Source organism: Ailuropoda melanoleuca, chromosome 14, assembly GCF_002007445.2.
Source record: "Ailuropoda melanoleuca isolate Jingjing chromosome 14, ASM200744v2, whole genome shotgun sequence".
NCBI lineage: Eukaryota > Metazoa > Chordata > Mammalia > Carnivora > Ursidae > Ailuropoda > Ailuropoda melanoleuca.
In genome coordinates, this window is record NC_048231.1 from 18878696 (window position 1) to 18905722 (window position 27027).

At 43.1% G+C, this 27027-nt stretch overlaps 1 protein-coding gene across 9 annotated transcripts in view; it reads left to right on the top strand.

Annotated features, from left to right (window-relative positions):
- The window catches only part of NRXN3 (neurexin 3), a 1691473-nt gene that overhangs the window by 598689 nt on the left and 1065757 nt on the right, over positions 1 to 27027 (top strand). For 8 of the 9 annotated variants that reach the window (XM_034643171.1, XM_034643173.1, XM_034643167.1 and 5 more), the window contains exon 1: positions 21796 to 21961. In XM_034643171.1, coding sequence (XP_034499062.1) covers positions 21860 to 21961 — 102 coding nt within the window. In that variant the 5' untranslated portion in view covers positions 21796 to 21859. Of the gene's footprint in view, positions 1 to 11024; positions 11327 to 15282; positions 15307 to 17265; positions 17428 to 21795; positions 21962 to 27027 lie in introns of those variants that run through there. The other variant, XM_034643175.1, reaches the window with a different exon arrangement.

Here is a 27027-nt window from a genome sequence, read left to right on the forward strand (position 1 = left end):
CCCAGCCCTCACCAGGAGGCAGCATGACCTGGTGTATAGCACATAGCATTTAGAAGTTGACTTTCCTCTTATTTGCTCTAGTGGCATACAGTTATCTCACCCCTTGTGAACCTCCGTTTTATCATGTGTAATGTGGGGCTGGTAAAACTTTATTTCATAGGGCTTTTGTGAGAGTTGAACAAGAAATAAAAAAAATATATACCAAGTTATCCCAGTGGAAAAGCTCCTCTTTCAGGTGACACACGAACACAAATATGTTATCTCTATTAATAATAACATTGGTTCTCATGGTCAGTGTTTTGAACTCTTGTATCTTAAATCATCAAAACAGGTCTTGGTTAATTTTTATCAAATACTATATAGATAACATTTATCTTATTGGGCCTCTCTTTCTATAAAAGCCTATAACATAATAGGTTTAATAAATGTTAATTTACTGCCATTTTTATACTATGGAAAAAAAATATCCTACCTCTAAAAAAGACTCTGCTAATCGTCTGAGATGAAGCAATGAAGACAGTGAGGTAACCACTTTCTTAGAGCTTTACACGCACTGTTGGTACTAGAATTGAATTTGCGGTCACTAAAGATTTTCTCCTTTATTTAGGCTTCTTAAATCAGGTCACTTGTTTTTTTAAGTCTGCCTACATTTTAGAGAACTTACTCTTCCCACCGCCTTTCAACATACCCCGTCTTCATCCATCCCTGGGTTCAGATGCTTTCATTTTAATTACTTTAGACCCAGGGCCTCGTCCCTCCCTTCCTGGGAGCCCTGAAGTGGAGCAGTTTTAATTTTTATCAGTATCTGCCCCCATCGCCTCCATTCCCATGGTCATTTTCTTGGGAAGAAAAGTAGAGGCACACCTAGCTATAAATAAGAAGACATGGCACAGGTTCCTAGGATTTGTACGTCTGCATTGGCAGAGTTCCCCAGTTTGTGTCTCTGAACAGGGTTTTAATCACCTGGGCTGTAGTGCTCAGCACTGAAAGCTGTAAGAAGTACTGCAGAAATGGTAGATTCACTGCATTTAACAAAATAGAAAGTTTTCATTGTGTCATAAAAAGCCTTATTGATCTTGTCCAGGCATTGACTCCAAGGCCTTTTAACAAGCCCCTCTGTCTAGACTTGCAGGCTAGAGCCACAGTGTTAACAAAGGAGGAACCGGGCTGCCGGCTGCAGGGGTAGGCCAAAGGCATGGGCACAGATTCAGATTTCTCAGTGGGGATTTTCTTAAAGAACTAGGATGATCGCATTCTGCTCTGGGGGGGAAGAGGGTTGGGAGGCTTATGTAGACGTGCTTGCGACATACCCTGGACTCCCCTGCACTCAGCACTTGATGTTGAGTGCTCCCTCAGTAACACATTTAGGGGTTCTCTGTTCCTCAGCTCCCATAAGCATTTCATCCCTTTGTCCTTAAGAAGCCAGACTGAACTCTGTGATGCCAGGGCACCGAGCAATGGGTCTCCAGGAATGGGGAAGGCAGCAAGGGGGCAGGAGGAAGAACTGGTGACATTAGAGTCTCTGTGATCAGTTCAGCTGCATTTCAGTTCAGTTCCATGTGTCTTTATTTAACACATTTGGGAGTATGTGGGAGATTTCAAAAACATGAAAAACGGGTACTCACAAAAAGATGATTGAAGGGTTGACATCAACGTGTAAAATAAACAAAGAATCATTCAAGATTTATTGGGCCATTAGGTATTTCATCAGAATCATAGGCAGAGATTTCGCTTCTTGTAATAAAAAGTATGAAATATTTCAAACATTTAGTCCCTGTCGTAGAGGATATTATAAACATTGGTTTAGCTATTTTGCAGCTTGAACAAATCTTAATGTTTTTGCCACTTTTGCTTTATACCCTTTTCATAAAGGCTTAGTCTTCTTTGAGTAGCTCTCCGGTTCCATTTCTCCTCTCCCTCTCCAGATGTAAACGCTACCAGAAATTGATGTGTAGATTGCTTCTGTGTTTTTCTGTTCTTGTTGTATATGAACAGAGCCGTAATATATAGTGATTAGTGATCATTGTGTGTGTGTGTGAATTAGTGGAGGTGAACTTTATTGGCTACCCCCAATTTATGTCCATTGTTCTCTATATATTCTGGGCCGAGTGAAGGAAACATAAGGTGAAAATCTTTAACACCTTATACTTCCCTGTTGATCACCCAGATGAAACTTGGCAGTCTCTAGATCACCTTTCCTCCTCTAGGAACAGGAGCCATTTGAGTTCCTGAGATATCTGTAGGAAGTTTCACATAATACCAAATTGTCTTATTTTCTCTGGATACTTAAAGGCGGATAGTTTCACCAACGAGATGATATAGATACAGACTTGCTGAGGCTGGAGGTCAATCAGAGCATCGTCTTCTGATGCCAGCCTGATGATTGGTTATGGAGGGTGCTTGTTTTCATCTTGGGTGAAAGAGATTTGGCAGAAATAAATATTTTAAAAGTCCATATGGGTTTTAAAACCCATATTGATTGCTTCTAAATATTTTTTTTGAGAGAGAGAGAGAGAGAGAGAGAGCAGGAGGGGAGGGGCGGAGGAGAGGGAAAGAGAGAATCTTAAGTAGACACCACGCTGAACACAGAGCCCAACACAGGGCTTGATCTCATGACCCCGAGATCATGATCTGAGACAAAATCAAGAGTCAGACACTTAACCGACTGAGCCACCCAGGCACTCAGCTTCTAAGTATCTTAATATCTGTGTGAGTTTTCCCAAAGTCTGTGAACCTTTCATGACTTTTATGTTCCTTTATGGACAGTATGTGTGGATGCAGTGAGTATCTAATTTAGGTAACAGTTAGGGCCAGTACATGTGCCAGTGTAAAAACGAAAATCATTTCAGATGATCTGCTTCCTGCTATAGAATCACAGTGGATATTTCTCATAGTTATTAATTCTGTTTGTATCAGAACTACAGCCTTCCATCCCCTCTTCTCCAGCTTTTGTCCCCACTAATTTTTTTTAAAGATTTTATTTATTTGAGAGAGAGAAAGCAAGAGAGAGCATGAGTTGGGGGGGAGGCAGAGGGAGAGGGAGAGGCAGACTCCCCGCTGAGCTCAGGGAGCCTGATACAGGGCTCGATCCCAGGACCCTGGGATCATGACCTGAGCCGAAGGCAGACACTTAACCAACTGAGCCACCCAGGCACCCCATCCCTCCTTTTATTTTATTTTATTTTATTTTATTTTATTTTATTTTATTTTATTTTATTTTATTTTATTTTATTTTTGTCCTCATCAAGCCCATGGGCTATAGTCTCACAAAGAGGCATTTGGTATTCTAGTACAATTGCTTTAGTTATTGTGTAACTTTGAAAAAGAAGCAGGCTGAAAAGAAAACATACACATTTATAGAGTATTCTTTTTGGACTGGTCCAAGGGGGTACACAGATTTGTAAGTGTGTGTGTATTTTCTGTAATTTTTTTTTTATCCCCAAACTTCAAATCTCAATCTAACACTTATCTCCAGGAGAACAACCAGGGTTAAATTCTTCTCCATTATCATCACTTGTATCCTCCATGTAACTTCAAGAAATGTATCTTAGTAAACACTATGGCATAGAGCTGGCTTTAAAGTCATTGGTATCATTGATAATATTTACTTGTCATTGACCTCATGTGGTTCCAGATGTGTCTGTTATCTTCCCGGAGTGAAAGCAGTCCAAGGACTGGTTGTCTGAGGTGACGGCCGTAACATTCTGAATCCATTGAGGAACAGATACAAGAGTCCAATGGGTGGTCAGGTCAAGGGTCCAGACACCAGTTTTCTTGCTGGTAGAGCTGTGTTAGAGAATGTGGCTTTGATCCGTAGCCAAATTTGGCTTCCTTGTGATTTTCCCCGAGTTAAACTCAACCACTTAGCCCTAGGGAGAAGAACTAGAAAACCACAGGCCTTCTTCTGCAGGAACAGGGTCCACTCTGATAGGTTTGCTGCATGGGAGAACCTAGAGGAGAACTCAGTCCTTGGAGGAAGGGCAGATCTGTAGGAGAAAGAAAGACAGGACACATGGGAATAGTGACCACCTCATTAAGAAATGTGGACCTATGGGTGTCAGACCCTTACTCGGTCACCAAGTGGATGAACCACTACTCTCACTGGAGGAAGCGAATGGGTAAAGGAGAGAAGGTCCAAGTGTTACTCCAAAACCATTCTGTTCTGAAGAATGGGGAGGAAATGTTCTTGTGGCATTGTAGGGACAGGGAGATGGCCCCATTTAGCGTGAGTCTGGGTCAGGGCCTGGCACTTAGCAGGCATTCGAGTTGTTTTAGCTTTCCAGTTTCTCTTCTTCATTAAAGCATCAGCTAATTATTCGCATTTACGGGGTTGCCGTGTGGCTCAGGTACATTCAGCACTGGGCACATCATCTGGTGCATAGTAGGCACCTGTAAATCTGTATTCCTTAAATGAATGAACAGAAAATTTAACTTTCATTGTAACACTATTGAGAGAAATGCCGACTTCAGGATGCCATTAGCTTTCTAGTGATTTCAGTGAAGCGTGATTTTCTAGGCCATTCTTTTGTGGACTGAGGCAGCTTCCCTCGCCAGGATGCTAGCTGTTTATTTTCCAAGTGACAACTTGATTTACTATTTTCCTTCTCATCACTTTCAAGAAGCAACTGCAGGCTAGTGAGTGACCCAGGCAGTGTGGAAAAGTCCATTTATTTCTCTGTTGCATCTTTCCTACAGAGAGTCTGAGGATAAGGGTTGGAAATGGCTCCGGGAGGTCAGATTTCCTGTGTGTTTTCTTTTGTACTGCAGGATTGCTCATAGTGACACAATTTGCTGTCTGCTGGTACACTCTGCTTTTGAAATACCTGTATGATGGGATGTGGTAGGTAAAGGGTTCATCGTTTCCCCTTGGGGGATGGCTGTGCAGTTTGATCTATCTGAATGCTTTTTTGGCCCTAACATACATTGTAAGGGAACCAGGAGGGCACTTACTTGTACAGTTTTTTGCCTTTCTTACTCCGCGTGTTCCTCCTCTAATTCTAGCAGGAAGTCCCATTAGGTGATGTATAATAGAATTCACTCCAGTGAAAGAGATTTCTGCTTTTCCCTCGTTTTTGCAAACAGGATGATCTCACAGCTCAACCGCTAACTTGGAGGTGTGCCCACAGATCCCTTAGAGGTGGGCCTTCTTGTTCTGGATGTTGGATTCTTAGCAGGTCGCATGGAAAGGGAAGAGAACGTGCAGGAGCAAACTCACTTTTGCCTTATAGCTTGTTCCTTTGCCAGCAAACTACCCCAATGGCTGTGTCAGCTCAAGGCACCTTTCCGAACTGAGTGGTTATGCAGCGTCCCTAGGAATGACCAGAGCAGTTGGGGAATTGAGGACTTCTCTGAGTTAATTTCTGCTTTGTGTATCCCCTGCTCAGTGCTGCTTTTGTCATCATCAGGACTTTTTTTTTTTTTCCCCTGGGAAGCAGTGGCTGGAAGAAGTGGATGATATGTCAGTTTACAGTTTGAGAGCCTGAAGCTTCTCACTGCGGCTGCCCCACTGGAGGATGGATAGTCCCATCTGTCCCTGCTGTGTCCATGCACCCGGGGAAAGGCATCAGCAGGCTGGCCCCAGGACCACAGGCCATCCCTTTGTCTGGCAGGGATAGCAGCAGCAGCCCTTGTGTTCTGGTGCCTCGTGAGCTCCAGGGTCGGCCAGGCCTGGGTCACCAGCGAGCGTTATCTTAGCATCGGTGCCATGCTGCTGCAGGGAGGCCAGTTGAAGGACAAAGGATTCAGAGATGAGAGCGGCTTTGCCTGTGTGTCTGAGGTGCATCCTCAGAAGGCTGGCTTCCACACTCCCTTTCTGAAGCACAGCAGGTGTTCTGCTCAGGGTGTGGTTATAGTCACTCCAGAGGGGTTCGCATTTTAATCGGCTCTTCTAAGTGGTGTCTAAAAATTCCATTTCCAAGGTCCTCTGATGGAGGTGAAGAGTGTGATCTTCCCAGTTTGGCTTTCTCCAGTCTGCTGCTAGAGAATTTGGGGCTAGAGCCAGCCCCACTCTCCATTCCTTGGCTTAGGCTCCTGCTGCCTGAGTGGACTGTTCCTGTCATTGTTAGTGGCTTCTCCTTTTGACACATGGAACTTCTTGCAGTTGTAGGAACAGGTAGGGGAGTCCTAGGTACCTGTTTGAGAGTTTGAGTTTCTGGAAGGGGGTGGTATGATGTCATAGCAAAAGCAATGCAAAGGGAATCAGGGGACTAAGGTTTTGGAACTGGCCTGAATGCTTTTCAGTGGCTTGGATAACCCATCTAAACTACGGGCCTCCAGTTCCTCCCGTTGGCGTCATCCCAGCAAAGCGACCTCGTGGAGTGTTGAGAGTTTATAAATAATGATGACTAAGAAAGCATTGGGAAATACATGGCATTTAAGAAACTGTGCACATGTATTTGCAAATGGACCTAGAATCTTCCTTTACCCATGCCTGACATGTTCTCCCTTGAGGACTTTCATGTCTAAGGTTCTATCATTTTCCCTCAATTTTTACCTCTTGGTTCCACGGCCGCATTTGGATCATAAGTGTGCAGATTCTGGCTTCCTCCCGTGGTCTGTGGTTTGCCAGTACCTCTGTCTCTCAGTCTCCTGGGTTGTCTCTCCTAAGAACCGTTTGCTTCCATTATTGCCCAGCCAAAGGCAAACCTTCCTTAGGAAGGGTATCAACATCGAGGTTGAACCAGTCCTGGGGACCCCCAGGAAAGTAGTTCAAATGTGTTCTCAACCTTTTTTTATTTATTAATTTATTTGAGAGCAAGAGCAAGAGAGCAAGCACAAGCAGGGGGAAGAGTAGAGGGAGTGGGGCAAGCAGAATCAGCGCTGAGCGGGGAGCCTGATGCAGGGCTCGATCCCATGACCCTGAGATCCATGACCTGAGCCAAAATCAAGAGTTGGATGCTTAACCAGCAGAGCCGCTCAGGTGCCCCAATGTTCTCATCTTTTAACAGGGTTCTCTGCCTTCAGGGTCCTCCTCTTTTCAGTTCACTCTCAACATAAGTTGAGTTGCAAAATCTTTTTAAAAGATTATGTGATCTTTTAAAAATACAAATCAGACCCTCCATCCTTTCAGTAAAATTGTGCCATGGCTCCTCATAACCTTCTGAATAAAGCCCAAATTTCTTGATCTCAAAGCCTGAGACGTCAAGATCTCAGCAACAACAGGTCCAATTAAACAGTGATATGCATTTCTCCACACTTCTTAGATTGCATGGTAAAAACATATTACACTGAATATTTTAATCTGCTTTGCTATTTCTCAGGGAAATGGAGATATTATTATATAAATTTCTAGTTGGATGTTTTTTGGGGGGAGAGAGTGGAAAATAGAATTGAATAAATACTTGTTAATGCTATTTATATATCGTATGTGGGTTAACAAGCCTTTTGAAAGCTCAGTACTTTACATATCTTATGCAAACTGATTTAAAATCTTGGGTTATACATATCTAGATTGCATCTAGTGTTTAATCAATTGGACACTTACAAATAATGGGGAAGCGATTTGTTGTCACACAGTCGAGCTCTGCTTTCCATGCAGTGAGAATAACATTTTTATTTTAATACTTATGCAATTGATTGTAAACTTTGGGGTGATATAATGTAAGTGGATCTAAACAGTCCATTAGCCGTATCAGTGCGTGCCCTCTTGCCAAGCTGGCGCTTTTTGCTAAGCTGTTGTGTACTCTCTTACATAATTCTCTGCATCCATTGTCTCTACCTATTTAGCGTGAATACGTACAAGGTGACTGCATTGTCTCTTCAACCTCCTTCTCAGTGCAAACACTAAATATAGAAAACAAATTTGGGGCAATATTACATTTTTCTAATGGAGAGTTTGGAGAATTGAGTGGGCTTAGAAATGTGTTTGTCACTATTTCGTTTTGTGCCTTTTAGTTATATTCATTGTCAATTTAGTACGGCTTTCAAGGGGATAAGACAGTGCTTAAGCTTTGGCTACTGGAAGAAAATCAAGACAGATTGGGATCTTAGGAGAAATCAGTTGTGAGAGTATGCAAAGAACGTTTTCTTCAAGTTTCACACTCTTTCTTCTTCCGTGCCCCTCATTTGCTCTTTTAAAGACCAGGTCTTGCACTGCCAATGCCCTCCCTCCCCACACAGTCAGGAGGAAGATACCCCATGCATGAAAAATGTTACAGGTAGGCTTATCTAGACTATGACTCAGAGACTAGCTTTCAGGTGTCTATTGTGTATTGACATGTGGAGGAGATCGCAGAATCTGGGGCGATGCTGCTCTTGGTATCTTCCTCCAGCCCAGGGAAGAGGCAAGCTGGGAAAATTCATCATTGAATGAAGAGATTGGGAAGGTTGTGAACGGTTACAGCATTTTCCTTAGATTACGTGCAAAGGGATGCGCTCAGCTACATAAAATCTTTGTTGGTGAATTTGCATGGAGATTAGCATAAATATGCATGTGATTTACATAGACGATTTCTCAAGTTGGTTTTATTTCTTGTTTATTTATTGATGTTCTCTTCTCTACAGTGATGTCATTTTTCTTGTATGGCCTCCACATAAAATAAGTTCTATTGCTTTAAACACACCCAGAATCCAGGGGGGGAAGGGGAACATTACTTTTGGTGAGTAAGTGTGATTTATGTAGGGTGGGGTGAAATAAATTTCTGGCTCAATTTATCCAAGGTTTGGGATGGTTTGTAAGTTAATGCATGGCTCTGTGGAATCATTCATGCCATTTAGTAGAGTAGGAACGTGTGGCACATCCAAAGTGATGGGTAAAAGGATATTTAGAGAGAAGTCCAGAATAACACAAACGGTGTGGTCTTGGGCAACGCTTATTCTTAGTTGTCAGTTTCTTCCTTGATCAAAAAAGGGGGCATTAAATCAGGCAAGCTCTACAATCCCTTATAAGCTCCAAGGACAGGCAGAGTAGTTGGCTCTGTGCACATTTGCATCTGTAGGAAAAGAGTTTAGTGATGATAACTGCATGTGATTTGCCGTCTTTTAGTCCAGGTCAGGCTCACCTCCTGGTCTACTGAACAAGGCTCATCCAGTTGCATTTTAACAGAGCCATTTCTTCAGAAATGAGAGAAGAAATCATGACAATAGACAGGGCACTAGGGGGTTGGATAGATCTGTTTCAAACATATAGATGGTATCAAATTGCTACTCCATGATTTTATTTTTTGGCTGTTTTGGTAAAAAAGCATCAGACATGGGTTATTTGCCAAGTAGTACTTGCTACATATATATATATATATGCATATATGTATGTATATATATGAGACACTGTGGTCATTTATAGGTGCGTGTGTGTGTACGTGTGTACGTGCGAATGCGTGCACACAAACAGAAATATGCAGGTAGACGCATGTCATTGAGACCCTCTGAAATACACAGGACAAGCCTGATCTCTTCTTTAATTCTCTGGAATACGGAGTTGAGGTTCATGTTTTAAGGCTGTCATGAGGCTATAATTCGCTTAATATAGTCTGTAGTGGGTGGTCATCTCTCCCATATGATGAGTGGGGAGAGTTCTTATCTAATCATGAAAATATATTTATTTTATTTAAGTGACTTACCAAGGGCTGTGATGGTTGATAAGAATCTAAGTTGAGGTGGAATTGACTGTGGTTACGAAGGCCGAAGTGTAGTTCTAGAAGAGAAAATAGAACTTGCTCAACCTTACTTGGTAACCCCCACTCTGTAATGGGAAACTGCCTATCCAGCCTTGTATTGTTGCCTATTTCCTTTCATGATGAGGTGCTTTTGGCCAACCTTGATATGCAGTGGGCCACTCTCAGTGGGCTGCCTGGCAGGGGACAAATGAAAGTCCCTATCCTGGGTTGTGAAATTATAAATTACATCAACAAATGATAAAATAAAACATGTCATTACCTTGACAAATACACCTTTGAAACTACCTGGTAAGCCAGGCGCACACTTAGAATTTTTGGATTCCTCTGCATTCTGCCCTGGGAAATGCTAGCACAGGGAGAATCAGCCCCTCTCGTTGTCCCCTTCTTCTTTCCACCTTTGGCTCCATCCTGTATCCACAAGGGCTCTGGTATAAATGTATGTGGATGCCCATGTGGCCAGGCTCTGTCTAACTCCCTGCAAATGGTCCCCCAATGCTAGTGCTCAGACCTCGAGGTACACACACCGATGGCATGATTTGCTGCTGGAAAATGAGTCCGGGGCGGAGGCTTGCAGAAGCCCTGGAAACAGGCCTGGGGCTCCTTGGGTAGGCAATTAGAAGATCCCAGGGTGTGACCTTGAAAGAGAGTGTACACTCCAGTGGAATGCTGTCTTGACCCTGAATGTTCTATAGGAGGGTCCGACCAGGGCCATCTAAATTAGGAGACCCCAGAGCAGAGATCCCTTTGAATCAAAAGGGAGCTATTGACGCTAGCTTGTCAAAGCATATCACCAAATTCCATTCTGTTCCCTTTCCCTTATCTGCTTGATCACCTCTGCAGGTCCAGCCTCCTGTTTAATAACCTGTCACATTCCACTGGACTCAGGGCTCTACCATTGAAACCAAAGTTAGCTGGGTCATTTATGGATGGAAATCAGAGCCAGATCTTTCAGGGTAATTGATTTTTAGTTATTGGTCAATAAAAGGTACCTAGAGCTAAAGAATCCTTTGTCAGAACAGTTAATTATCCATTCGAAACCAGCTCTCAGACAAGCATTTAAAAGCCATCATTGAAGCAAAAGCAACGTAAACCTCACTCTACCATTTTGCATAAAATTCCCCTCTAGGTTTTTCTCTGGGGAAAATGGGAAGGAAAGGCAGCAAGCTCTCCTACACCATTGCATCGGTCTTCTACCCTTATGAGGATAGATGGCTTCTCGGCTGTTACTGTCTCTCCTGGTTTCCCTGGTACTTAGACACAGGTCTGGTGGAAGAGTTGGAGGGAGCTCGTGTGGATGGCAGCTCCCTGGCAGGGGCACCGCCCTGGGGGGCCATGTTCTCTTTGGTATTCGCGTATACACGACTCATGCCAGTCAAGTGGTGACTGCTTTCCTCTTTCCTTTTCACACAGCCCGAGAGGAGAACGTGGCCACTTTCCGAGGCTCCGAGTACCTGTGCTACGACCTGTCTCAGAACCCGATCCAGAGCAGCAGTGATGAGATCACCCTGTCCTTTAAGACCTGGCAGCGGAACGGGCTCATCCTGCACACGGGCAAGTCGGCTGACTATGTCAACCTGGCTCTGAAGGATGGCGCGGTCTCCTTGGTCATTAACCTGGGGTCCGGGGCCTTTGAGGCCATCGTGGAGCCAGTGAATGGAAAATTCAACGACAACGCCTGGCATGATGTCAAAGTCACACGTAACCTCCGGCAGGTAATGGCTGAGGGGAGAGAGTGCCCGGAGGCTCCTGTTGGGTAGCTGGGGAGGAGGTTTGTGGAGCGGGTGCCGGCTGAGCTGGACAAGGGTAGAGTTGCAGCTTGGATTTGTTGAAGCCTAACATTCTCCCTAGTCTTTGCAGTTGCACAAGGAAAAATTATGAAAATATGTTTCTCCTCCTACTTCACTTCTCCACTTATGCTTATTTTTTTTTCAGAAAAAAAAATTCAGTCGTGTAAATAATAAAAGTTATAAATACTTTCCTTTTATTCTGCTTTCCTTTTTATCATTTTCTTAATTATGTTTGAGTCTTGCTGTATTATTGTCAAATTCAATTAGGGACGGTGTTTTGTTTCTGCAGCTTGCTAGATTTTCCTCATTTTTTGAATATATGTTTTTCTTTTTAATTAAGTTAGCCATTGCCACGATGCCATGATTTTAATTCCTTCCAGAAAAAAGTCTTCCTTTTTCTCCGTTTTAATTTACCGCCCCTCCTCTGCTTTCTTTTTTTTTTTTTTTTTTTTTTTTTCTGTTGTTAGGTTAACCTGTAGCCTTAGAATGAATTAGCTGGAATCTTTCTGAATTCCTCTGTTTCTCTATTCCTTGGTGCGGTGGTCCTACTTTATTGCCCCCGTCTCTACCTCCGAGGCTCTTCAGTTGACTGGGAGGCCTGGAAAGTGGAAGGACCCAAATAAAAAAGTCAACTTTGGAGCAGCCTTTCCTGGTTCTGTTCGTGCTTGAGAACTCCCATCGCTTGCCGATTCTAAGCAGGCAACTCCGTCAGGTGACAACGCCTTAGCCAAGTGAAGTTGTTTGCAGTCTCATAACGAATAATAGTAGTCACAACAGTGATAATAGTAACACCTCACCAGCCCACATCAGTGAAGAAGAAAAGCATTTCTTATAAAAGTCAAGGTCTGTGCTGATGCCGCTTTCCGGGTTGCTATTTGCACTTGGTTTTTCTCCTTGTGATTTGTCATTAAGCCCACTTAGGCAGGGTTCATCCTTTATTAATCAGAAAACATTATGCAAATTTCCAGAAAGTGCTTATCAGATTTTCTTCTGCAATGTGATTGATTTAATGCCTTCTAATGTAAATATGAAAGCCTAAGAATGGACAGGTATTTGCATATGTTTTCTGTTTGATAAAAGGGCGACTCCTTAGTATTGCTAAGTGAACAGAGAAGGTTCACAGGCCCTGGGAACACACAATATTCAAACACCCATTGTAACGCTTCAGTATGTTGAGGAAGCCACCTGGTTGGGAGATTCTCTTCTGTGGTGACATTACCAAATCACACAAGTCTTAGAGCCCCCCACCCAGTCATCTTAATACTGTTGGGACTGGACATTTTTTTTGAATCAGTGTACTGTTTTTCCTCCAAGGCCAAAGGATCCAATTGCTAATGTTTTCTTTAATAATCCCCCATCCATACTTACTCCACCCAGCTGTCAAGAGGGCCTGAGTTGAATTTCCATTTGCTAATGTATAAGGGCGCAATGTGTTTGAGTTGCAGAGACTAGACCAAAAAGTAAAATATGACCTTTTGCCGGTTTTGACTGGCAGGCACACAGTAATGCCCTTTAGGCTTTAGTCAGTGGAGGGGAGAATTTTCCTACATGACTGGGGAGCAGGGTGAGCTCATGATTCCTACCAACCAGTCTGTTTCTCTGGTTCTCTCCCACTCCGTACACTTCCTTGCCATTCTAAAATGATTCCAAATAGCCGGAGAAAGGCTCACTTTTATTTCTACTAAAAACACTTCTCTAAAATAGAATTGGGCCCCGGTTCCATCCTTTAAACTGAGTGGGGGAGAAACCAAACTGTTCTCAAACATGGGTTGTGCTGTTTTTGTCCAAGCAAGCAGAGGAGAGCAACCCTGGAGGGTTTCTCTTCCAAGTTCTAAGACCCAGCTCCCTCAGTGCCCTTGGACAAACCACTTAACCTTGCCACACACCAGTTTCCGTTCGTGAAATGGTGATTACAATCCTCCCCAGCCATGTGTGCTGGCTAAATATGCAAAGCACCTTATGTTCCAGAAGGATTATGAGCTCCTCCATGGTCTGGGTGCTAGACTCACTGTGACATGCGCACAATTTATAAGCTGAGTATTCAGTATGTTGTGAAGGTGACTGTGTCTGTCGGTCACCAACAATGCTGCTGAGCAGAGCTCTCAGTTCTCTGGACAAGGTGACAGAGGCCTGAGGGTGCTGGGGGCATTTCTTGGCAGAGGGAATATGAATCTCATACTGAAAGTGCACCTAAAATTGGTCTTCATTGAAATCCTGACTGAATTTTGCATCCAAATGCAATTTATCGAAAGAGAGGGAAATCTCCGAAAAGCAGAGTTGATTTTGCAAATCCTTTCAGTGCTGAATCATCTAAGATTATTATTTTTCCCATTAAAAGAACATTTATAACATCTTCTTTAGTTCTGTAGGAGACATTTGAAGGGGTTGGAAGCCCCTGTCTATTTCAATTAAACTGTAAATTACTTCATAAATATTTGATAACAAGCTTATGACCGTCTCATCTACTTTTTTGGTAAGGTTGAATGGTTTCTGTGGCAAAAATTCATCTAAGGAATGCTTACTTGGAGTTTCCGGGGGTATTCATTACTAAATGGAGCAGAACTGTGCCCATTTCTTCCTTCTTGGTCATCTACCCATGGTTCTACCTTTGAGCCAAGTCAGGACCACGGCCAGCTACTGTACTGGGGTTCTGATTAAAGGAAGGGGTGTGAGCTGTCTGTTCCAAACTGTCACTGGGATCAGGGACCAAGGTAGTGATGCGTTTCTCTGGGTTTGTTTTTGGTCTTGTTTTAAAACCCATGACCTTGAACATGGCCTTCATGTGAATTGCTTTAACCTGCAATGCCGTTTTAGTGAAACCACAAACACGAAACTGGGATTACCAATCTTCCAGCCTTCCAGCCTCCTAGCTCAAGGTGTGTTGGCCATTTAGCATTTGAAAATAGTCAGAGAAGACAAATCGTAGGGCTTCTTTAATCATGTTTAACCTGCCAGTCCCCTCTGTTATCCATACAAGAAATTGCTTAAAAGCTTGAAAAGCACTTTCTAAAGGGAAATTGGGGGAGAGCAGTTCTAATGGGCAGCATTCTGGTAAGGAAAACAAAATAATAGCTACATTGGGAAATAAAGAAGAGTCCCAACTATTTTGGTACACTCCGACAACACATATACTGTCAACCAAGAGGAAAGGCAAGAGGAGAATGTCCTCCTCCTGCCTCACACATCTACACAAAATCATGGGAGTCATGGATATTTAATCACCTATGGAAACCCAGAATAAGCTACATCATGTAGCCTTCCTATGCTGGAGGTGACCTGTACATGCTTTATGTTTTGTTGTTGTTGTTTTTGTTGTTCTACTGAAAGTCATTATCCGTGCGTGTAGTCAGAGTCAGATATAAAAAAAACAAAAAAAACAAAACAAAACTCACCAGGATATTGGTATTTTAGCTCTCCCTATCTATCTATCTACATGTGAAATGATAAACTTTAGGGGTGTTTTCTTTCAGGATAGGTGGGCTGTGTATGTGCTAGAGGGTGGGAAGGGAAAATGGTGTTCATTCAGAAGAGCCCTTGGAAAGTAAGTATGATGCTAGTTCTAACTGGGGTGAGGTCCGGTCTGAGCAGTGTTCAGAAGGGGGAGTTCAATGACAGGGTGGATTGCAGCTCCTTTCCTGGCTCCTCCCTGGCTGCCAAGGTTTTCCATAGAGTCGTGGTCTCATTGTCTTCCCCACTCTCTTTTTCTGTGTCGGGTGCCTTTTTTTTGAAAAACTAACACGAGATCATTCATGCAATGTGTCATTTTACTAACCGACTAATGTACTAACACCCTAACGACTCATCTTTGTTTTTAGTTTTTTTAATTAACAATCGTTCTGTTCACAATTTTTAATTTCCTTTCTTCCCCCTTTTCCGCAAAGCACTCAGGCATCGGACACGCTATGGTAAACAAACTACATTGTCTGGTAGATATCATTCTTATTGTCTCTTTTTTTGGGTTTGCCGTGTGTTGCCCCCCTTTTCCTTCCCAAACCCCCCTTTTATCCTCCTTAGACTCGTTTCTTCTTCTTTTAAAATTTTTTTGTTGGATTAAATGCAAGCCTTTCTTTTTGTTAAAAAAGAAAAAAAAATGAAAGGGGACGTGCCTGTCCAGGAAATGGTATTTGGAGGAGTTTGGTTGGGACAGTTACCTTTTCTCCAGTTTGTCATTTTATTTTTCCCCCCAAAAAATATTTTTTTTAAACAAAGATTCCCCGTTGAGCTAAATTTGTTTTGCTTTGTTTTCTTATTTTGCAACTTCCAAGTTACGGACTAGGGGCAACAGGATTTCTATTGAGGACTTTCTTCTCTCTGTGTCTCCCTGTCCCCTCTCACTCTTCCTCCTTTCTCTTCCCTCCTCCCCACTCCTGAAGCCCATTTTGCTTTCCCTTTGGTGTGGCCAAGGCTGCCACAGGTGATCTGGGGAGGAAAGTACTTCCTTGATTCTTCCTTTCCCGGCTTTCACCTTACTCCCCACCGTGGCCAAAGGGAGCTCTGCCAGTGTGTTCTCCGTACAGACTCTGCATGGCATGTTCCTGTCTCGTGGATTTCCCCATGGGCATCAGAGTGTGTTCCCCCGTTTTCCTCCTCATTACTAACAACCTGTCGATCATCAGCCCAGTTCCACGCTTTTATCTCTCTCCATTTTTGTCTCCACTCTTCTTCATTCTCCTCTCATCCTTCATATATTTTGGGGTTGGGTTTGGACTTTTTCTTTTCTTTTTCTTTTTTCTTTTTTCTTTTTTTTTTTTTTAGTGAGGGAGGTGGCAGGCAGGGGAAAGACAACCCTTTAGTTTTGAGTGGTTTTGGTTTTGGGTTTTTGGGGTTTTTTTTTGTTGTTGTTGTTGTTTTTGTTTTTGGTTTTTTTTTTTTTTGGTTGTTTGTTCTTACTTCCATCTTGTGTTTCACTTTGTTCAGAGCATGTAAGTGTGAAGTGGATTTTGATTCTTCCCTTTGGTTTTCCTCACCCCTGCCCACTTCCCTGCCCTTTCTCTTCCGCCTTTTCTCTGGCCTCCTGATGGTTTTCGCATGGGTGTGTCAGCGTATGGTGTGTGCACGCTTTGAGGCCCCCTCTTTTCTCTCTGCCCTCTGCTCCTTTCATGGATGTCGGGCGTGTGGGTGCTATTTCTTCCCTGTGGGCATTATTATTTTTATTTTGGTTATTATGCCTCATTTTCCTTTCTTTTTGTTAGAGTTGCCTTTTTGGTTTGGGTCATTTCTTCTCTTGGTGGTGGTGATGGCAGTGAAGGGTGGGCAGGGGTTGGTGTCCTGGGCTAGTCCATGGCATGTACCATCCATGACATATCAAAAACGAGACCCTTCTCCTTCCCTCCCCGAATGCATGTCTGTCAGTGTGGTGTGAGCCCCCAAAGAAACAAATAAAAGAGAAAAGAAAAAGAAAAGAAAAAAGAAAAAAAAAACATCCACCACCAAAGACCAACCCTAACAAACCCCATTGTCAAATGTCTCCTTTGCTGTTTCTCACTACCACCCTAAATAACATTCATTCAAAAAAGAAACAATCATTTTACCAATGAACTGAGACAAGTGATGTCGTCTGAGGATAGTTCCATTTTCTAGCCTGACTGAGTAAAGAGTGCAGTGGGGAGAGCAAGTGGCTCATCTTGGCAATTCCCCTGAAGTCTCCCGGGGGTCTGCACAGGAATGCTGGAGGCTGGGGTTGCAGGGAAGGCAGACCAGAAAATGGAACTTGGCTGCACATACCAAAATCAAACCAAATTAGAAAGAATACCTCACCAAAATCTTAATGAAAGTGACGCCACAGGTAGGGGATGCCACCGGAGTTTGATAGGACTGTAAAGTCATTGTTGGGATTTTTTTTTGTCCCTATGTCCCTCCGCCAGGTGACAATCTCTGTGGATGGCATCCTTACCACGACAGGCTACACTCAAGAGGACTACACCATGCTGGGCTCGGACGACTTCTTCTACGTGGGCGGAAGCCCAAGTACCGCGGACTTGCCAGGCTCACCCGTCAGCAACAACTTCATGGGCTGCCTTAAAGAGGTAAAGGTCACATCTCTTTAATTCATCGACTGTCCCAAGGTCAAATGAATTTCCAGTTCAGTGAGGGGCACTGTCCTCTAATCCATTCTTTGAGGCCATCGGTTGTAACGAAAAAGACTATTTAGACTTGGAAGCAAGGTCCTAGGTTTTGGTTCACGCATAAGCTGGTTGGATGACCTTGGGTTTGCCACTCACATGCCTTGTGGTTCTGTTTCCTCATCTGCCTAATGGGGAATCGTATCCCGCAGGTAGCGGTGCTTTTTATAAATGAAATAGCAGAGATGAAAGGACTTTGATAGTACAAGAACTACACGTTGTGAAGTTTGATTTTGTACTTTGACTTGTCAAGTAGGGAAGCTGTAGCTAAAAGTAGCTCAATTTGTGGGTGTGCGTCTTTTCTAGAGCATAACATATGTATTATTTTACCTTTCCCAAGCTCGGTGTTCCCAAGAGTCTCATTATTTGAGATGAAGGAAATTTTTCAGAATGTAACATTAAGGTCCACAAGACTGGTTTTTTCTTTTATTATTTTTTTTCTNTCTTTTTGTTAGAGTTGCCTTTTTGGTTTGGGTCATTTCTTCTCTTGGTGGTGGTGATGGCAGTGAAGGGTGGGCAGGGGTTGGTGTCCTGGGCTAGTCCATGGCATGTACCATCCATGACATATCAAAAACGAGACCCTTCTCCTTCCCTCCCCGAATGCATGTCTGTCAGTGTGGTGTGAGCCCCCAAAGAAACAAATAAAAGAGAAAAGAAAAAGAAAAGAAAAAAGAAAAAAAAAACATCCACCACCAAAGACCAACCCTAACAAACCCCATTGTCAAATGTCTCCTTTGCTGTTTCTCACTACCACCCTAAATAACATTCATTCAAAAAAGAAACAATCATTTTACCAATGAACTGAGACAAGTGATGTCGTCTGAGGATAGTTCCATTTTCTAGCCTGACTGAGTAAAGAGTGCAGTGGGGAGAGCAAGTGGCTCATCTTGGCAATTCCCCTGAAGTCTCCCAGGGGTCTGCACAGGAATGCTGGAGGCTTGGGGTCGCAGGGAAGGCAGACCAGAAAATGGAACTTGGCTGCACATACCAAAATCAAACCAAATTAGAAAGAATACCTCACCAAAATCTTAACGAAAGTGACTCCACAGGTAGGGGATGCCACCGGAGTTTGATAGGACTGTAAAGTCATTGTTGGGATTTTTTTTTGTCCCTATGTCCCTCCGCCAGGTGACAATCTCTGTGGATGGCATCCTTACCACGACAGGCTACACTCAAGAGGACTACACCATGCTGGGCTCGGACGACTTCTTCTACGTGGGCGGAAGCCCAAGTACCGCGGACTTGCCAGGCTCACCCGTCAGCAACAACTTCATGGGCTGCCTTAAAGAGGTAAAGGTCACATCTCTTTAATTCATCGACTGTCCCAAGGTCAAATGAATTTCCAGTTCAGTGAGGGGCTCTGTCCTCTAATCCATTCTTTGAGGCCATCGGTTGTAACGAAAAAGACTATTTAGACTTGGAAGCAAGGTCCTAGGTTTTAGTTCCCACATAAGCTGGTTGGATGACCTTGGGTTTGCCACTCACATGCCTTGTGGTTCTGTTTCCTCATCTGCCTAATGGGGAATCGTATCCCATAGGTAGGGGTGCTTTATAAATGAAATAGCAGAGATGAAAGGACTNTTTTTTTTCATCCCCTGAAAGCTAGCAGCTGTGAGAAAACAGTGGGGTTTTGCCATTACTCATTTATTACTATTGTAGCTGATGTGTTCAGACCTCTGTCTGAGAGCAGAGGGGCTTCAGTCAAGTGTAAGTTCTCTAAGGTCAATTGTTGAGGCAAAAAGAATCAGACTTGATTTGGTAGAGTTCTTTCAGAATACTGTGTCATCAGAGCTGTGCACTGCACATTTTTGTTTAATCTACGCCAAGCCTGATTGCCTGAGATATCTATACTCCTTCCCTGGGGAAATTCGTTGAGAAGCTAACAGTGTTTCTTGTAGATAAAGATCCCTTGTGACATGTTATGAGACTCCTCTCAGGGCACATGTTTTATTCTTATTATGGGTATTTGAAATTTGTTGAACATCGGTTATCATATGAGATGGCATTGTACATGCGTTCATCCAGGCCACTCGACTGAGAGCCGTGTCAAGATAGGAGTTGCGCCCGTTATGCCTGGCATAGAGTAGGTGCATAAGTATTTCTGGAGTGGATACATTTATCAAGTCATCGTTGGGCACTGTGTTTGTATTGGAACTGAACTTAGCGGCTCTTTCCAAGCCATGGTCTCCATGCTCGAAGACTTTATAATCTAGGAAGGAGGTGGACAAGTATGGCTCAGGACACTGTGTGTTCAGTGCCACAGGCTAAATGTTCTGATTAAGTAGAATTAGAGGAAACAGATACATTTTAGGGGGAAGTCCGTTTCAGAGAAGAATTGATATTTGAGCTGAGCTTTGATGCAGTAAACGAGTGTGAGTTGAGAGGAAGGGGTGGGAAGGAGAGACATGACAAAGGAGGGAAAAATCCAATTACAGCTCTGTATTGTTCTTGGTCTGAAGGACAGATTACAAAAGAAAGCCCAAAAAAGTCTTTCCTCTTTCTGCTGGATGTTAGCTAGGCCTCTGCTGGCCGCAGGGACACCCGTGGTCGTTCCTGATGGAATTGCGGTGGACAGAGAGCATTTCTGGCCTGGGATTTACTCCCATTTGGATAGAATAAAGGTATAAACTGCTCAGTGTCTAATGAACACTGAAAGACGCTTAAACAGTGTTAAATCACACACACTGGAATTGTACTCTTGTCAGAAATAGATAGGAACATTCTGCAACCACGTNCGTCTGAGGATAGTTCCATTTTCTAGCCTGACTGAGTAAAGAGTGCAGTGGGGAGAGCAAGTGGCTCATCTTGGCAATTCCCCTGAAGTCTCCCGGGGGTCTGCACAGGAATGCTGGAGGCTGGGGTTGCAGGGAAGGCAGACCAGAAAATGGAACTTGGCTGCACATACCAAAATCAAACCAAATTAGAAAGAATACCTCACCAAAATCTTAACGAAAGTGACTCCACAGGTAGGGGATGCCACCGGAGTTTGATAGGACTGTAAAGTCATTGTTGGGATTTTTTTTTGTCCCTATGTCCCTCCGCCAGGTGACAATCTCTGTGGATGGCATCCTTACCACGACAGGCTACACTCAAGAGGACTACACCATGCTGGGCTCGGACGACTTCTTCTACGTGGGCGGAAGCCCAAGTACCGCGGACTTGCCAGGCTCACCCGTCAGCAACAACTTCATGGGCTGCCTTAAAGAGGTAAAGGTCACATCTCTTTAATTCATCGACTGTCCCAAGGTCAAATGAATTTCCAGTTCAGTGAGGGGCTCTGTCCTCTAATCCATTCTTTGAGGCCATCGGTTGTAACGAAAAAGACTATTTAGACTTGGAAGCAAGGTCCTAGGTTTTAGTTCCCACATAAGCTGGTTGGATGACCTTGGGTTTGCCACTCACATGCCTTGTGGTTCTGTTTCCTCATCTGCCTAATGGGGAATCGTATCCCATAGGTAGGGGTGCTTTATAAATGAAATAGCAGAGATGAAAGGACTTTGATAGTACAAGAACTACACGTTGTGAAGTTTGATTTTGTACTTTGACTTGGCAAGTAGGGAAGCTGTAGCTAAAAGTAGCTCAATTTGTGGTNTTTTTTTTTTTTTTTTTTTTTTTTTTTTTTTTGTAGTGAAACAGCCCTGAGTGTGGACAGGATTTCTCCCAGACAGGATCTAGGGGTGGTCTCTAGAACTAATTTTCCCCTGCACACAATTATATTGAACCATCTCTCAACTGTGTATTTTGAGACAAAGGAGTAATTTCCCAACTGCAAATTATCAATCAGGAAGGATGCTCCTGAACGTTTTGAAACAAACCTCGTAAAAACACAAAGGTATCTCTGATGGCTCCATCCACACGAAACCTGAAGTAAATAAAATCTTTATGCACACACACACACACCCACACACCCACATGCACACACGTACACGCATACACACTGCCCAGGTGTAGAGAGCAGAAAGCTTAAAAGCCCATGAAAAGTGTTACTTAATAGCTTAAAAATTAAAGGCAGTTCTGAAAAACCGTGTCAATAACAGAAATAATTAGTACTTAGTAGTAAAAATATATACATAGCTAGCAGCAGATCAAGTCNCGCAGGGAAGGCAGACCAGAAAATGGAACTTGGCTGCACATACCAAAATCAAACCAAATTAGAAAGAATACCTCACCAAAATCTTAACGAAAGTGACTCCACAGGTAGGGGATGCCACCGGAGTTTGATAGGACTGTAAAGTCATTGTTGGGATTTTTTTTTGTCCCTATGTCCCTCCGCCAGGTGACAATCTCTGTGGATGGCATCCTTACCACGACAGGCTACACTCAAGAGGACTACACCATGCTGGGCTCGGACGACTTCTTCTACGTGGGCGGAAGCCCAAGTACCGCGGACTTGCCAGGCTCACCCGTCAGCAACAACTTCATGGGCTGCCTTAAAGAGGTAAAGGTCACATCTCTTTAATTCATCGACTGTCCCAAGGTCAAATGAATTTCCAGTTCAGTGAGGGGCTCTGTCCTCTAATCCATTCTTTGAGGCCATCGGTTGTAACGAAAAAGACTATTTAGACTTGGAAGCAAGGTCCTAGGTTTTAGTTCCCACATAAGCTGGTTGGATGACCTTGGGTTTGCCACTCACATGCCTTGTGGTTCTGTTTCCTCATCTGCCTAATGGGGAATCGTATCCCATAGGTAGGGGTGCTTTATAAATGAAATAGCAGAGATGAAAGGACTTTGATAGTACAAGAACTACACGTTGTGAAGTTTGATTTTGTACTTTGACTTGGCAAGTAGGGAAGCTGTAGCTAAAAGTAGCTCAATTTGTGGTTGTGTGTCTTTTCTAGAGCATAACATATGTATTATTTTACCTTTCCCAAGCTCGGTGTTCCCAAGAGTCTCATTATTTGAGATGAAGGAAATTTTTCAGAATGTAACATTAAGGTCCACAAGACTGGTTTTTTCTTTTATTATTTTTTTTCTTTTTTTTTCATCCCCTGAAAGCTAGCAGCTGTGAGAAAACAGTGGGGTTTTGCCATTACTCATTTATTACTATTGTAGCTGATGTGTTCAGACCTCTGTCTGAGAGCAGAGGGGCTTCAGTCAAGTGTAAGTTCTCTAAGGTCAATTGTTGAGGCAAAAAGAATCAGACTTGATTTGGTAGAGTTCTTTCAGAATACTGTGTCATCAGAGCTGTGCACTGCACATTTTTGTTTAATCTACGCCAAGCCTGATTGCCTGAGATATCTATACTCCTTCCCTGGGGAAATTCGTTGAGAAGCTAACAGTGTTTCTTGTAGATAAAGATCCCTTGTGACATGTTATGAGACTCCTCTCAGGGCACATGTTTTATTCTTATTATGGGTATTTGAAATTTGTTGAACATCGGTTATCATATGAGATGGCATTGTACATGCGTTCATCCAGGCCACTCGACTGAGAGCCGTGTCAAGATAGGAGTTGCGCCCGTTATGCCTGGCATAGAGTAGGTGCATAAGTATTTCTGGAGTGGATACATTTATCAAGTCATCGTTGGGCACTGTGTTTGTATTGGAACTGAACTTAGCGGCTCTTTCCAAGCCATGGTCTCCATGCTCGAAGACTTTATAATCTAGGAAGGAGGTGGACAAGTATGGCTCAGGACACTGTGTGTTCAGTGCCACAGGCTAAATGTTCTGATTAAGTAGAATTAGAGGAAACAGATACATTTTAGGGGGAAGTCCGTTTCAGAGAAGAATTGATATTTGAGCTGAGCTTTGATGCAGTAAACGCGTGTGAGTTGAGAGGAAGGCGTGGGAAGGAGAGACATGACAAAGGAGGGAAAAATCCAATTACAGCTCTGTATTGTTCTTGGTCTGAAGGACAGATTACAAAAGAAAGCCCAAAAAAGTCTTTCCTCTTTCTGCTGGATGTTAGCTAGGCCTCTGCTGGCCGCAGGGACACCCGTGGTCGTTCCTGATGGAATTGCGGTGGACAGAGAGCATTTCTGGCCTGGGATTTACTCCCATTTGGATAGAATAAAGGTATAAACTGCTCAGTGTCTAATGAACCCTGAAAGACGCTTAAACAGTGTTAAATCACACACACTGGAATTGTACTCTTGTCAGAAATAGATAGGAACATTCTGCAACCACGTATGTGGCTCAGGAATGAATGAGGCATTGACTGCTGTGGAGAGTGCAGCCATTTTTTTTTTTTTTTTTTTGTAGTGAAACAGCCCTGAGTGTGGACAGGATTTCTCCCAGACAGGATCTAGGGGTGGTCTCTAGAACTAATTTTCCCCTGCACACAATTATATTGAACCATCTCTCAACTGTGTATTTTGAGACAAAGGAGTAATTTCCCAACTGCAAATTATCAATCAGGAAGGATGCTCCTGAACGTTTTGAAACAAACCTCGTAAAAACACAAAGGTATCTCTGATGGCTCCATCCACACGAAACCTGAAGTAAATAAAATCTTTATGCACACACACACACACCCACACACCCACATGCACACACGTACACGCATACACACTGCCCAGGTGTAGAGAGCAGAAAGCTTAAAAGCCCATGAAAAGTGTTACTTAATAGCTTAAAAATTAAAGGCAGTTCTGAAAAACCGTGTCAATAACAGAAATAATTAGTACTTAGTAGTAAAAATATATACATAGCTAGCAGCAGATCAAGTCAGAAAAAAGAAAGTTCTGCCCATGCTGAGGGAAACGGTAGGCAAAATGAGAACTCCATTAACTTATACCCCTATCTCTCTGTTACATATGGTATTGTGGTATTTCTATGGGATTTGGGAAGCTTTCTCCTCTCTCTGAGTGTCTTAAACAGATAACTTCAAGTCTCATATTCTTTCTTTCCACTTAATCCTTACCGTTCACTTTTTTGTAGGGCAGGTCTGGGAAATTCTTCTCTTGTTCTTGGTTATTTGTCTTTGACAATTTAGTGAATGGTGGAAGCTTCCAGCTAGGTTGGGATTTCTCTCTTTGATAAATTCCACATACCCACTTTAACTGTTTACCCTCAGAGCAGTGTCCAGTTATTTAACAAGCCCTTCTTCCCTATCTCTTTCTTCCTTTTTCTGTCCTTGCTTGCCCTTTGTGGCTCTGTGTTGCCTTAAGCCGAGCTGGGCACTTTTATGTATTATTTTCTTCAAAATGGGGACATGGTAAAAGGATTTCAGAGTTTCTCTTCTAAGATCGTGGATAACTTTGTGTGTGGTACAAAATAGGCTTTATCTTTGGAACTACCATTCCTTCAATACTCAGAAGTTCAGTTCTGGCTCCACTGTTGAGCAGAATGATTGTGGATTTCACCTGGGTGCACACTTCCTATCTTCATACTGCTGTAAAAGCCACCGCAGAGACTTTCCAAATTGTCCTCAGACTATTGTGGTTCTCCACACACCCTAGTTATCAATACAAGATTTTACACACTTAAACACTACCAACTCAGCATCTTGTTCCTTGTCATGTTTCCATGTTTTCTTTTCTTAAAGATTTTATTTATTTATTTGGCAGAAAGAGAGAGAGAGCACAAGCAGGGGGAATGAGGGAGGGAGAGGGAGAATCAGACTGCCCTGTTGAGCAGGGAGTCCGACATGTGGCTCGATCCCAGGACAATGAGATCATGACCCAAGCTGAAGATAGAAGCTTACCTGACTGAGCCACCCAGGCGCCCTGTGTTTCCACATTTTAATGTGTGGGTCTTACTTTTGGTCTTTTGGGTTTCTAGCTCCAGAATGGTTCTTAGCATCTAGTGGGCTCTCAGTAAACATTTGCTGAGTGAAATCACATGTTTGCAAAATAATTATGTTTAAATAATCTTATAAATAAACATGTTTGTAAAATTACTATTTTAGATAAATGCGTCTAAGCACTATTAGCCATGTGATTTTCTTGGGATCAGTAAAGAACATCTTGACATGGCAACAGTTGAATCTTTCAAGAACTTCCTACCTATCTGATTCGAGAGAAGCGTTCTATAGAAAGGCTCAGCAAGGTGAAGAGGAGTGGGTTGGAACTTCCTCTAGGAAGAACAGGATTGAAAAAGCTTTGGCAGAGCTATCGTTGTATAAAGAAAAGAACACTGGGTTTACAATCAGAACATCTGGTTGGGAATACCAGCTTTGTCACTGGCTCTATGCCCGGAATAAACCACTGATCCTGTTTGAGTCTGTTTCCTCCCTAACACGAATATACTAGGACCTTTGTTATGTTCTTCTTAAACGAAATAATATACATAAAAGTAGAACCATACAGACGTGTGTATTTTGCTCTAATTAATAAGGATTATGTGATACCGCTTACAAACAGGTTATGAATACAAATATAACCACACACTTGTATACATTAGCACGGGCGGTATCTCCATAGCTCCTGTATTGGCAAGTCACAGTCAGGAGGAAAACCAGCTTTATTCTGAGGTTTGCCCCACCAAAGTCCTTTCATTTTTTCTGAAGTGGGGAAACCCACCCCATGCACCCTCACTCATTACCTTGTTTTGTTGCCTTCAGTCATGTGTTTGACAACTGTCAATCTCCATCTATTAAAATGTGAGCTAACTGTGATGACAAAGGCCTCTTCTGTTCACAGATGTCTCCCCAGAACCCAGCAGAGCTCCTGGCATAAAAAAAAGAAACAATAAGTATGTCTGGAATAAATAAAGGAATGAACAAGCTCGCCTCATAGGGCTCTACAATCCGGTGGAATTTAGACCAACAGAAATGTCCTAAAACCCTGCAGGATATCAGGGACTGTGCTAAGTAAGATACAGAGTTGAATCAGACACGGTTCCCACCTTAGAGGACCACGCAGTTAGTGGGGGAGACAGATACATGGATATAGTTTTGATAAAAGATGGTTAGTAAAAAGAGGCATTCACAAGTGCAGTGGGGCTGTTGAGGAGAAGGACTTATATATTCTGGGGTTCAGGAAAGCTCTGTGGAGGAACTAATGCCCAAGGTGAGTCTCGAAGACCAACAGAAGTGAACATGGCAGAACAGAGGGAGTGGAGCTCCAGGACATGGGGCAGCATGAGCAAAGGCCTGGGCGCAGGGCTCACAGTAGTTTTTGGGTGAGGAACTCATCACACTTTGCTCATTTCAGGGCACAAATTATAAGATGAAGAATTTTGAAAATGTAGCTGCAGAGTTAGGTAGGGGCCAGATCATAGAGAACCTTACCTTATACTTTACCCTTGGACTTTATTTTCTAGGTTACTAGGGAGCTATTGAAGGATCTTAAGTAGTAGAATGACACAGTCAGGTTGGCATCGTATCCATCAGGCTTTAGATTACTTGAGAACTGAAGTTAGTCCATCCACTACTTCCAAATGGCGTATCTATTTGCCCCAGGGAGTTGAAGAGCAGGGTTGGGAGGCTTGATCCACTGACTGTGGCCTTGGGCCCGGAGAGTGCCTTCCCAAATCTTTTTTTTTTAAAGATTTTATTTATTTATTCGACAGAGATAGAGACAGCCAGCGAGAGAGGGAACACAAGCAGGGGGAGTGGGAGAGGAAG